The sequence below is a fragment of the Alligator sinensis genome, unplaced genomic scaffold (genome assembly GCF_000455745.1).
Source record: "Alligator sinensis unplaced genomic scaffold, ASM45574v1 scaffold243_1, whole genome shotgun sequence".
NCBI classification, from domain to species: Eukaryota; Metazoa; Chordata; order Crocodylia; family Alligatoridae; genus Alligator; species Alligator sinensis.
The window spans coordinates 1,796,436-1,809,448 of NW_005841841.1; the positions used below are offsets into that span (position 1 = coordinate 1,796,436).

The 13,013-nt window shown below is 39.3% G+C and overlaps 1 protein-coding gene across 9 annotated transcripts in view; it reads left to right on the forward strand.

Moving 5' to 3' along the window:
• CASK (calcium/calmodulin dependent serine protein kinase) overlaps positions 1 to 13,013 on the forward strand; it is a 353,223-nt gene that overhangs the window by 152,408 nt on the left and 187,802 nt on the right. For 8 of the 9 annotated variants that reach the window (XM_025204952.1, XM_014520563.2, XM_025204959.1 and 5 more), the window contains one exon: positions 2,320 to 2,392. The exons of the other annotated variant lie outside the window; for it this stretch is intronic. In XM_025204952.1, the coding sequence (XP_025060737.1) occupies positions 2,320 to 2,392 (73 nt within the window). The remainder of the gene's footprint in view (positions 1 to 2,319; positions 2,393 to 13,013) is intronic. 9 annotated transcript variants of the gene reach the window in all.

Consider the following 13,013-nt stretch of genomic DNA (forward strand, 5'->3'; position numbering starts at 1 on the left):
AGGACTATAAAATCTAGAGAGAAAAGTAGAAGATTTTGGGAGGTGAGACGGTCACTTGAAAACAATTAATTGAAGTAAACAGGTTATTGAATTAAAGTTACAAAAAAATGCAAATAATTTACTAGAAAACACAAATGTAATTGTTACTGTTTATACGAGGGGTTGGCAGCCTACAACCCACAGGTGGATCTGGTCATTTGAGTGATTTTATATTACTCATGAAGCTCAGATATTGGCAGCAATTCAACGTTGAGGATAGGAGTTTTCACACATGGTGAGGAGAAGTAGCAGTGGTCAAGTTAGAAGCACCAATCCATCTTGAACCAAGCTGAGTATTTTTTCAGACTGCCACTTCTAAAAAGGTTTCCAGCTCCCAGCTTTCAGTCTTACGTAGTGCTGTTTATCTGAAAACAAAAGACAAAAGGAGATAAGTAGCAGAATGTGTATTTTTTTCACAGGTAAAAAGTGAGGCATTTAAAGATTCAGACCAAAAGTTTAAGAACAGTCTTGAAGACGTTCGTTTTTTATCCCCCAACCTGAGTTTTATAGAACCTATTTTTAAAGATGGTACTATTGCTTAAATTAATGATAGTTGAACTTGCAAGTGATCTAAACTTTGGTATCAGTTTAGAGACCCAAAAATTGATGTGCCCAAAGTAAGTGAAAACTTTTTGAATTTGGGGACTAAATTATTTGTCCCATATCATTCAAGGTGTCAATGAGAAGAATGTAAAAAGTAAGTAACACCAGCCTCTATCTCCTTGGGGCGGAGGGCTTGAAGTAAATTTGCTATCCAGAAAAATCCTGTACTTCACATAAAGATTAAAAAAAACACAGTAGAGGATCGGGGGGTGGGGGGAGTTGTTGAAGCAGAACTACATGCCTACAGTATACTTCCACCACCTGGAATGAGCGTCACCAGAATTTGTAATTTAGCATATATTAATCTAAAGTAAGTGAATATATAGTGCATAGTAAATAGCTCTAACAAACTTTATGTATATAGTCTGCCTTGACAAAATATTTTTTTCTATGTTTGTGTTATAACAGGGTATAGGAACTTTCTGTATATCTGGATCTTCCTATTTTTATTTACAGAATTTGTACCAATATTGAGCGTGTTCATTTCTACAACAGTTATAGTATTTCTTTATAGAATAAATGGTAGAAATTAACTATTAGGAAATAAAACTAAACTCTTTTGCTACTAATAATTTTTGTTACATTTATAAATGTATGAGTTGGTTTTCCCCTACAAAAATTAATTACACTGTTCTTAATAGTCAAAATTGGAAATGTGGTTGGGGATTTTCTGACAAAAAGGGTTTTTTCTCATAAAACATTAATGTGTTGAAACCGAAACTTTCCACAGGAACATAATTACCAGCAGAAAGTTGTTCTCTTTCTGGTCCAATAAATATTTATTAATGCACAGTGGAATGGCTTCATAAGAGATTGAGAGAAACCCACCCCAGACTAGCCAACAGACTGCTATTTAGAGCACTCGAGGACTGAGGTTCAAGCCCCTGGTCCATCTCAAGCAGAGGTAGAGCTTGTATATTGGTCCTCTGCCTAGTGGGTCGAGTTCCCTTACTGATGAAGAGTTATTTGGCTGTTCTGGGATAAACAACCGTCTGTCTTATTCATGAGAAAACTTTGAAAGATCTAGGGTTTGTTCTGATGTGGATAGTAAAATTGTTTTTTCACACTTTTGCAGGACAGGAAAAAACTGTTCTCTCTGTTCTAAACAAATTGCCCTCAAATTGTAGAAGATTTATTTCTAGATTATTTTTTGTTACTCATTTTTATAAATCTGCAGTTCCTACTCTAACATGTGCAAGTTTATAATAGAGTAGAACCTGGATAGTTTGTCAGGTTAGGCTCCATAGCCCTCATCAGATTTATGAGCTGTCTCAGGGTTATATACAGCCATAGCCAACAGTTGCATGGGACCACTGAGCTGCTCCAGAATATTGTTCCAATTATTTTATCAAGGACCCCATTTTGTTTTGTTTTTTTTCATTTTGTTGTGTGGAACTGTTGCTGTGCTCTGGCTTAGTCACGAAGTGGTACCCTTTGAAGTAAAACCCACAACAAACAGCTGCATGGCTATCCTTTATTGACAGCCTATTGCAAATTAAGCAGATTCTGAATCGCCTGGACACAGATGATCCAGGGTCAACTGTAATGTACTTTAATAGTAAATTGCATAATAGACAGGTATATAGTTGTGGGGTTGGTAAAACATAATACCTTGTGTTTATTGAGTAATTGGTTAATAGTGTGTTATGTAGTCTTATATGCTTTCTGCTTTTACAGTCATTACATGAGACAGATACTGGAAGCTCTGCGCTATTGTCATGATAACAACATAATTCACAGGGATGTGAAGGTAAGATTTCTCACCACTACAAAAGGCTACCTACCTATTTTGAAAGCTGTCTGTAAGAGTGGAGAAGATAATTTGCATATAAGAAAAGTAATTGACACTGGTAACACTGGTAGTTTTAAGGGAAAAAAATCTTTTTTGTTACCCTAAAATATGTAGTAATTCTTTTTTTATTCACAAATTAAATATGTATTTGACTGCAATTTATTTTGAAAGTCATAAGACTTTCAAGGCCTGAATATTCATATAATTTCTACTTGTGGATTCATTTTAAGGAGAATTTATGTATGAAATTAAATTAATTGCATAAATTAAATGGAAATAGGTAGAGGGTGTAATGACTACATCATTTTGACAGCTTAGTGACAGTGTTCAGCAAAACTAAGCCTCCAGAGATCTATGTTTTTGCTTAAACAAAATGTCTGTTGTATTATCTATTTATAATAGTTGAGTAATTTAAAACGTTTATTTTTCTAAACATTTTCTCATATGGCCTTTATAAATATTGTTATGGAAAAGTGCAATTTTCATCTAAAAATGGATATTGTTAATATACGAGATATCAATTCCGTGTTTCACATGTTCTAAACTAATTTTCTAGAGTCAATTTTGAAAAGTTTCTATAAGTGTGTGTTTGTTCAGTGTCTAGCTCAACAAGGCCCTGGTTTTGAACAAGGGCCCTGGGAATTACTGTAAGGGCAATATATTGGGAATGTTTTCATAACAGCTGTCCTAGTTAGAAATGTTTCATGATGAAGTTTGTTAGATAATTTCCCTTTTAAGACAGACATTTCTTGTTTCTGTGTGTACAGACAGGGGTAGGTCAAGAAGTTGGTTGTAAATGCAGAACCATAAGCCATTCTGTTCTGCTTACTACTAAAGCCTACTTTCTAAAGCTGTGTAAGTAACACCTGAGTATAATTTAGAAACCGCCAACAAACTTTTAACCCTATCAATTTCAAATGCATACTGTCTATGCAAACAATTTGAATGTCACCTCAAGAGGTGAGAGAAAAATATAGCTGCCTATTTGTACAACAGTAGCAATTCAAAAACTGAATATGGTTTGGTTTGGTGGTAGAGGCAAGTTGTGAAAAGGAAGTTCTCACATAAGAAATGTTCCGCTATTGTACTTCACGTCCCTTTGATTTTACCAGTAAAAAGAAATGAGCAATGAAGAAGGGGAAAGAGAGTAAAATTTCAAGGCATATCACCCAAACTAATTAGTTTTGTACCTTAAGGCCCACATGGTGAGCATCTGTTTTCTCTGAAGGATTTGGCTCCAGAGGATAGTACATTGAGGTCGTAATGTTGTGAGAATGTTTGGCTCGCAGCTGGAGTGCTCTGCAGATTTTCTCCCAAGGTTTTTAGAAGGCCTTTATTTTTAATGTCATGTTAACTTACTATACCGGTGAGCTTTGGGGGGGTGTTTGCACCAATAAATTTTGAGTGAAATTTTAAAAAAAACAACAGATTTTTCTAAATGATGCTGTGTTGTTATGCACATCTTTTAACTATTCATCTTAAAGCTAACTTGCATCAAATTGACTTTTTCTAGGTAAAATATGAGTGGAGAAAAAAGAGCATGGTTATTTAGGAAGTGTGAAAAGGAGTATTCACTTCTCTCGTGAACATTTCAAAAGTATTACACACACACACACACACACACAGCCCTTCAATTGACAGAGCAGTCGCTTCAGAGCTCACTTAGATTTTAGTGCCTAAATGCAGCAGTTTTAGCTGAGAGAGAATATAGGGAAGCTGAGCAAAGGTTTGAAGGGGATAGATATTAGAGGTTTTGGTATTATATGGAGATCCTATCACACAAAGTAGTGGTCTAACTTCAGGCTGAGGGATTCTAGTTACTTTTCAGTATCTTGCTGGTGCAAATGAGACATTGCTGAATTTATGGCACTGTTCCAAAGCAGACAGGTGGGCTCTGTACTGACCTGCTGTTTGAAGGGTTCCAAACAGATGTTTTTGGCCAAAGCAGCACTTCAGAAGCAACCCTTGGAAAATAGAGGAATGTATTTTGAAGCACTTCATTTTTTAAGCCATTCCTTAAATGTCTGCACCTTCCAGTGGTTCTCTGGCATTCCATAGTGCTTTACCTCCCCTGCGGGTGGGGGAGGAGAGCAGGGTGGAGAGCCAGTGAAAACTCTTGTGCAGTTGGTTGTCTGTATGAACCTCTGGAGGCTGAGAAGCATGCGGGCTGTAGAGCAGTTCTGCTGCATGCCTTTATGGGCATTTTGAAGCATTTTGGGGCAAGGTGGGAGATGCACATCTGTGTGATGCTGAAGCACTCACTTTGGAATTTGGAGCATTTCAAATGCACATCTATCCATAAGCAAGCAGGCACTTCAGAGCTTTTTATAATAGTGGAAGAAAAGGGAAGCATTCTTTTCTGTTCTTCTAAGACATATTTTGTTTTCCCTTCCTAGAAGGAAAATGTCTCCAATATAATGCAGCAAGTTTTTGGTGTTGGGAACTCTTAGGCATGTCATAGATCAATCTAAAGCTAATTGTCATGGCAAACCATGATGATGATGATGATGATGATAATGATAGATCATCACCTCAGCCCCTTGTGAAATATCTGCAGTTTTCTTATTTAGGCTGTAGCTTCTGGTTCCTTTTTGTTTGTTTACATAGGACACTGTTGTGATATGGAAAGACGCATTTAGATCTTCATGCTTCATAGGAATTTGGAAAACTCAAGTGTCAGTTTACAATTCCAGTAGGTTTTTTTTCTTGTTGAATCACATTTCTTGTATGATCTACCTTTCAATACAGGCACTTCAGTGTAGAAGACATTGTGACCCATAACCCTCATCTCTTGCAAGTCTGAGTGGAAAGTTTGTTTGGAATTATGGGATGAGCCCATTAGCTGGGCACCCTTGCTAATATGCTAAGCAATGGAATAGCTAACAACAAATAATCCATTAACATCAATAGAATATAGGTTACATCCCAGTTCTGTTATTCAGAGATACTGTTTCATAGTGTATGCAGACTCAGGAAAACAACGGTGTGTCATTTCTTAGTCCATTCATATTTTCAGCCAGGTAGAAGTTTTATATTCTGGAGTGCAATTCCACAGCAAGAAGTGAGGTCTATAAACATAATTATGAAATGTCTGTGACATTTCCTGTAAAAATCAGTTGTTCATCAAACAAGCCAAATAAATGTGTTTTTTGAAGTCAGTGAAAAAAAGACATGACATGGACAGACAGACAGCTGTGCACAACTGTTTTGTATACAATCTCTTTAACCATTTTCTCACTCCTCAGACAACTGAACTTTCTATGTAAGTCAGAATGTTAGCTTTTAAGTATTGAGACAAACTTTTAAAATAGAAAAATTATAAAGCGTTAAAAATCAGGTTCAATAAAATCTTTGATTTTTCCATTCAGTCCAGTCTTTGAAAATATCAAAGCCAATGTTTTTATTGAATCCAACCCAAGGTGTTATAATAAATCAATCAGAATATATGGTTGACTTAACATTTCTAATCCTTAAAGGCACTATTGGATGTAATTTATACTTTAAAACAAAAAAAAGTGGATAAATTCTTGTCACGAAACTACTGTGGACTTATAGTAACTATAGGCTCACAAGAAGAGCTCTGCCTTTGATTTCAAATATTGTAGGAAAGAAAGAATAGAAATAAATGGAACATTCTCTTTGAAATGCATAAAGGTAAATTCTGTGTATTCATAAGACACAGGATATTAATTTTATTTTAGAAATCAAGAAGATAGAAAGTAAATAATTGGCAAGTTTTAAATAGCATTAAGTTACTTCACAAAAATTGCAGAGGATAATGAGGAACTCCAAAATAATCAAATAAAATGGGTGACTGGCTAGCACTGTTGCAGTTAAAATTCAACATAGGCAGATGCAGTGTAAGATTCACTGGAAAAAAATCATTTAAACTACTTGTTCACACTGAGTTCTAAATTAACTGCAACAGGATAGAGTTTTTGGCATCACTATATATAGTAACACCAAAAGGAAGCAGCCTAAATGACTGATGTCCATTTTACATGAGAAGATGGTAGTAAGTAAATATCCGTAGAAATAAAATGAGGTGTGTGGTTTTGGGTAAATAAAGCATATAATAATATAATATAGGACTGTGTTCTAGCTGCCAGTGCTGTTACGACTCTACATTTTTTAAGGCTTGTAGTTAGTGACATGCTGCATTACAATATTCAATAAAGCCTGGGGTAAACTTGAAAAATGTTAGGATTAGGAGTGTGATGGAGAGTTCTTTGTTAACTCACAGTCTAGTACAATCCCAGCGGTGACTGCCAACTTGTATCGTTTTTCCTTTTCCGTTATAGAAACAGCTATACTGTACAAAGCACTTATGTACTAATATCAGTGCATCCATAGTGAGGAGATGGGAGGAATATAGTACAACTTTAAGAATACTGGCATACTGTATTTACTTTAATCTAAGATGAGGTTTTTTTCCTTATTCGGCATGAGAAGGAGCCCTTCGTCTTAGCTTTGAGTACAGCCAGAGGGGATGGGGGGACAGCAGTTGCAGCTCTGGCCCTGAACCTACGGTCAGAGTTGGAGCTGCAGCCACTGCCCACCCTCCATCCCACAACCACCATTTGCCCTCCATAGCCTCTGTTCCCACCTGACCTTTGCTCCCTGCCACCACTTACCTTCCTCTTACAGCTCTGGCCTCTGCTGGGATCCTGCTGTAGTGGAGTGCAGGGAACACAGAGCACGTGCTGCCTGCAGTCCCAGCCCACTCATGAAGCAGCAGCTCTGGCCCTGTCTTCTAGGCTGGGGCTGAACCTGCCGCTGCCATTACAGCTGCTGTATAGCTGGACTGGGTTAAGAGGCAGCATGTGTTACCTTCACTTAGCCAGAGTGGGGCCCCAACAGGAGCTGGATCTGCAAGGGGAAGGTAAGTAGTGGGCAGGCAGCTGGGCTGGGAGAGGCAGCACAGAGCAAGTGATGGAGCGGAAGAGGTGCCTAGGGATGTGGGTACTGCAGTGAGGGGCAGGCATCTGGGGGCACAGGAATGGGGGGGCAGGGGTGCAAGTGGGGAGGAGTAGGTGGCAGAAAGTACTGGCACTTCTGGAGCAGGCATATGTCATGAAGACATGGGGGGTGGCCGCCAGTGGAGCAAGTGGTTCAGGGGACAGGCAACAAAGGGCAGGGGTCAGGCTACTTGACACCTCTGCCATGTACCCCACCACCACCTGCTCCCTAGCTGCTGCTTGCCCCATTTCAGTGGTGGGAGAGGGAACAAATTTAAGATGACCCTCCAAATATTAGATTCTTTCTAAGCATGGAAAATTATAACATTTATAAATTTTCCACGTCTGGAAGCTAATTATGGGGGATCATCTTAAATTCAGAGTCATCTTGGATTCAGGTAAATAAAGTAGATGAAGCAGTGCACATTTCTTATGTAGATATGGCCTATAAGTTGTATAGCATTGTGTGCTTGGTAAGATTCTGGGTGCTACTTTTTAAGAGGTGCGGGAAAAAATGTGCAGCCCAGAGGGACATGGAGACTATTGTGGCTATACCGGCCCCTCTAGACATTCAGGTAAAGGTGTGATAGGATCAGATGCACAATCCACGCAATCACACCTCCTGCCATGCCACACATGCATGACAGAAGCTTAATGGTGAGATCCAGCATCAGATCTTATCACACCTTATTGCTGGTGCAGTGCAATAATATTCCTACAGAGGCATATTAGAAGCAAGCTTCTGCGGCTGTGAGTCCTTCAGCTGAAGAGATTCCAAGCCGTATCAGCATTCCATGCGCTACCATGGCTGGGAGTCTTGTCAGCTGATGAGACTCCCAGCGTGGGGGCATAGACTTTGCTACACATGCAAATTAAAATTGGATAGACACCAGCTATAAAGTTACTACACATTTTTCAGCTCTAACTTTATAGCTCGTTGGACCTTTGCAAAGCGTGATTGTAATATGTGCATGTAGCCAGTCTAATTGTGCAAGTAACCAGGTAATTATAATGTGTAGAAGGGGCCTAAATCACTTGTCACTCTCCTTATTCTGATCTGTTGTAGAGATAGGATTCCCCTGTAACATAACTTGATCTGCTATAATTTAGCTGTGGGAGCATAGCTTCCTGTAAACCACAGTGTTATCTAGAATCTCTGTTGCCCTATGCTAGATCCCTGCCCTTGATGAACCCTTTTGCTTATAACCATGTCTCCTACACCAAGGTTTTAGCAGGTTGGTTGTCATTTTCCCCTCATGCACAAAGGGCATTCTGTTCCCCTACCGCATCTGAATCTTTAGAAGTCTCTGTATATCATTCAGCCCTCTTACCATGCATAAATGGTCCAGATTAGGGCTGAGAATAAAACCCCTCATCTCCTTCAGTCATTCTGATGTCTGAATTGCATTTATTGACTGCTCTCCATCTCATTTAATTAGACTTAAAACAGGAAATTCTAATACAGGAAGTGCCGGGCACTCAGTACAGGTAGACATGTCATGCACAAACATTAAGAACATATTTCCTGCAACCACCATCTTTTGCCTGTTAGTCTTCCATATGGAGGAACTGCCCTCCTGCCTATTCATTGTTCCTTATTCCTTCAAGACCTTCCCATGCAAGAGGCGTGCAAAAAGTGGCAACCAATAACATCACGAAGTGGCCTGTTTGATAGTACACGCTCTTGAATGTGCATAGTATTTTGTATAGACTCTTTTCTGAGGTTCTCTGTATCTGATTTAAGAATTAAGTGGAAATATTGTGTGAGGGGGAGAAGGATAAGTTTTGGACTAAAATAAATTGTCTTCTGGTAACATGTGGGAGGGAGATAAGAGTATCTATCCCTTTGTCACTGAGGTCAACCATTATCTTTTAAGTGGAGACTTTCACTTCATTTTCTATCAGCTCAAACCATTTTCTCTTGCTTATTTCTTTAGCCACGGAGCTGAAGTAATTTTACTACCCTGTTCCCAACACGGGCTTTTCTTGAGAGGTCAGATTAATTTGTCCATCCATGAAGCTTAAATACCACTTGATGAATTTAGGAGTTGTGGTTGCTGTTGGCAAAAGTATTAGCATTGATGGCCTGTATTGCCTGGAGAGTTCAACTGGATTTTTATTTGTTTGTTTGCATTTTAACCAATAAATTTTACTCAGAGTAGAGTGATTTTTTTTTTCCCCCCAGAAAAATAACTTTTCTGGAAAAACAGGCTTCCAAGGAACCAAAGCTGTTTACAGAGTAAATTTGGTGAATCATTTCAACCAAGAAGAATTAGGAAGGGAAAGATTTTGAAAATGTTTAACTTTTTCTTTATACCATTCAACATTAAATATTTAATTTTATAAACAGTATAATATTTTTTGTCAACATTTTCAAAATGAGCTTTTGTTTTTATATGGGAATTTTTATCTAAAAACTGACCTTAATTTTATAGAAATAAGGGTATATGAATAATCTGAAATATATTTTTTAAAATTAATATTTCAGGTCATATTAAACATTGGGGCAACCAAAAGTTTGTGGGTTTTAATTAAGAAACCTCATAATATTTTCCATGTTTTTCAGACATTGTGTTGGAAAAAAAATATATTATGTGCCCAGCTCCAGTTAATGCACAGTTTTAACAGGCTCTAAGAGGGTGTGAGCTCATTGATGATATTTTAAATTTATTATATTCAGGTTTCCTCCTGGGTATAATATTCCAGAATACATAGTTTGGATACCATATCTGTCGGTTAACTTAACCTAATTTAGAGATTTAAAAAAAAAAGAAGATACATTGGTAGTAAACAATGGGCTTACAACTATAAATTGTCTACAGGGTTGTTCAATGTAATATGTAATAGTATGAAGTATATGTGACATCCAAAGGAGAACATACTGTGTAATCACCTTGAGCTTAATCCAGACACCAGAGTCTGTGTGTATTCATGGTATAGGAAGGTTATTAAAACCTTCACCATTTGTGCTGTTATGGATAAAATGATCAGCTGTTTATGTGCCTGCATACTGCCTAAGCTTTCTTTTCCCTGTAAACATTGTTCTGTGTAGTCTGTTCTTTTTTAAAAATGGATTTTCCAGGAAGAATTGTAGCAGAAATTCACCTATTTGCAAAGCATCTGAGGCTACCATATGTTGTACAATGATGTCTCCAAAGCAGGAATTGAATATAAAGCCCAAATATTAGAGCACTGGTGTTTACTAAAAACACCAAATCTTACCCTAAGATTCAACAATGCGGTTGGAGACAAGCTACCAAAATGACTTCATCTCTGTGTTCCCCAATTCAAATATGTTTGCAGAGGAATAGGAAGTACTCCTGCTCTAGCTTATCTTGAGAGTTGTATTTGGGTTAAGTCTGGGTAAATGGAAAAAACTTGTAAATGTTGATGAAAGCAGCTAAGTGCAATTATTAAAGGGAAATAGAGATTCAGGGAAGAATTTTGTCATTTTGAAGTAATATATACTGTTTGTATAGTTTTAGTATTTTTGTAATGTTACATTAATGTTAATATTTCTTTAGGATGCACGAATGAAATAAACTGTACTTCTGCATAAAATCTTCAATTGAATGTTAATACTGTGTTTGCCGTGAATGCGTGAGGTTTAACCGCTGTTTGTTTGCCCTATATATTTTTCTTAAACTGTGACACATTCTGCATTGCTCCAGATAATGAGAGCTTATGTACTGTAAATACCTTTTAATACTTTAAGATAAGAGTGGATTAAGGTCAGAGTTAGGAATTTTAACTGTTAATTTTCTGACCCTTTTATTTTTGGTATATTTTGCAATTAAAGGTTCAAATATAAAGTTTTGTATTTTGTGTTCTTGTGCATGTGTATGTAAGTAATCCATAGAATAAATAGTGTGAAGTTAAATTCAGTTTATCTTTGTATTTCAGAGAATTGTTATCCAGACCATTTAGATCATCTCTTTTTAGATAACAGAATTTGTTTACTTGCAAATTTTGCAGTTAGGTAACAGAAACAACTTTCCGATATCTTGCAGTTTAGGGGGAATTTCTAGGTGTGGGGGTGTTTCTAGGTGTGGTTGTTTGTTTGAGAGATACGAGTATTCCAAGACTGATCAGTGGAACAGATCTGATACAGTGTAAATATAGAGTTTGAATGCTCCTGCCTTCTGATAAAGATGCTTATCTGAGAGCTACTGAGAAAACATCTTATTTTCAGAAAGCAGAGCTAAGCATTATACTGTGTTAGGTGGCACATCCAAAAATCTTAATTGCTGCAGGATTTTTGGTACCTAACAGCAATTTTAGGTGCCTGATTCAAAATTTAGCTGACACCAAATGCTGGTAATGGCTAAATTCCACAGATATCTGTGTTTTCACCAGGTTCACTAGGTATCTGAACGTTTGCTTCTGAGTAGTTACAATATTAGGCAGCTGGTTACCTATCTCATACTGGAAACCCTGTTGGGATTCACAAACTAGGCATTCCTCTGGCCTCTCATGTATGGGGCTTGATTCAGTAGAAATTCTCCAAGTATTCCTGACAGAGCAGGCTTTTCATGTGTCCTCTTATGCACTAGCCCAGTGACTACAGCAGTTATGCAAGATGTGAGAACCTTGATTTCAGTTTCCCCTTCTGATTCGGAGAATTTGAACTCTCTGCTCCCATCTCCCAGAAAAGTGACCCAACTAAAAGGCTTTAAAAGGTCTGTGCTCTGGTGAAGGGGGTGCCTTCATTTCCTTCTATTAAAGCTAGGAGGTGATCGGGTGTGTTAATCTGAAGTCAAACAGAAGGAAGGGCCGAGTGAAACCTTAGAGCAGTATGTGCAAGTGCAATAACTTTGTGGCTTATTCCCTGTTTTACCATGCTATTAATTGCATGGTTATGTGGCCAGCTTATTGCTTAAGACAGTGGATGTCAACTGGGGGTACGTGTACCCCTAGGGGTACTTAAAAGGGCTGTAGGGGGGTACGCAGAAAGGAGGTAGCCAATAAATGCTCCGTGCGTGCATATAGCCACAGCGCAGCACACAGGCGGCGAGGAGCACAGCCTGACCATGTGGAGAGTAGTTGTTGGGCTGGTAAGTGTTGTGGGGGAAGGGACGTGGGGGGGGCGCACAGAATCCCCAGCGGTGTGGGAGGGAGTGGGGCTGGGGCTGTGTGGGCAGGGCATGGGAGTGAGCCACATGGGGGGCAGCTTCTGTCACTACATGCACCCCCACTAGGGCATGGGGGGGCGGGGGCATGTGCCCCCTGATCTGCATGCGGGGCCGGGCAGGCTGGGGCTGGGGCAGCAGTGCTGGGAGGGGGGTTAGGGGGGCTATGGCGAATTCTGGAGTTCCCGCCACCCCGTAGCCCCACTCCTGTAGGCCCCCATGGGGCTGGGGTAGGCACTGCCCACCCAGGCAGAGAATGGGACGGAGCCGCGGCATATCCAGGGGGCTTGGTGAGGGGGGCGGCTCCAGCGCTGCATGCATCCCAGGAGGCGTGAAAGGGCATGTGCCCCTATATCTGCATGCTGGGCAAGAGAGGGCTGTGGGCTGGGGCCAGGGCAGTACCAGGCTGTTCCCAGTGGGGGTGTTGGACCAGGCTGCACTGGAGCAGGGGTTGCGGGGGAGGGGCTACGGCAAATTCTGGAGTGGCTGGGG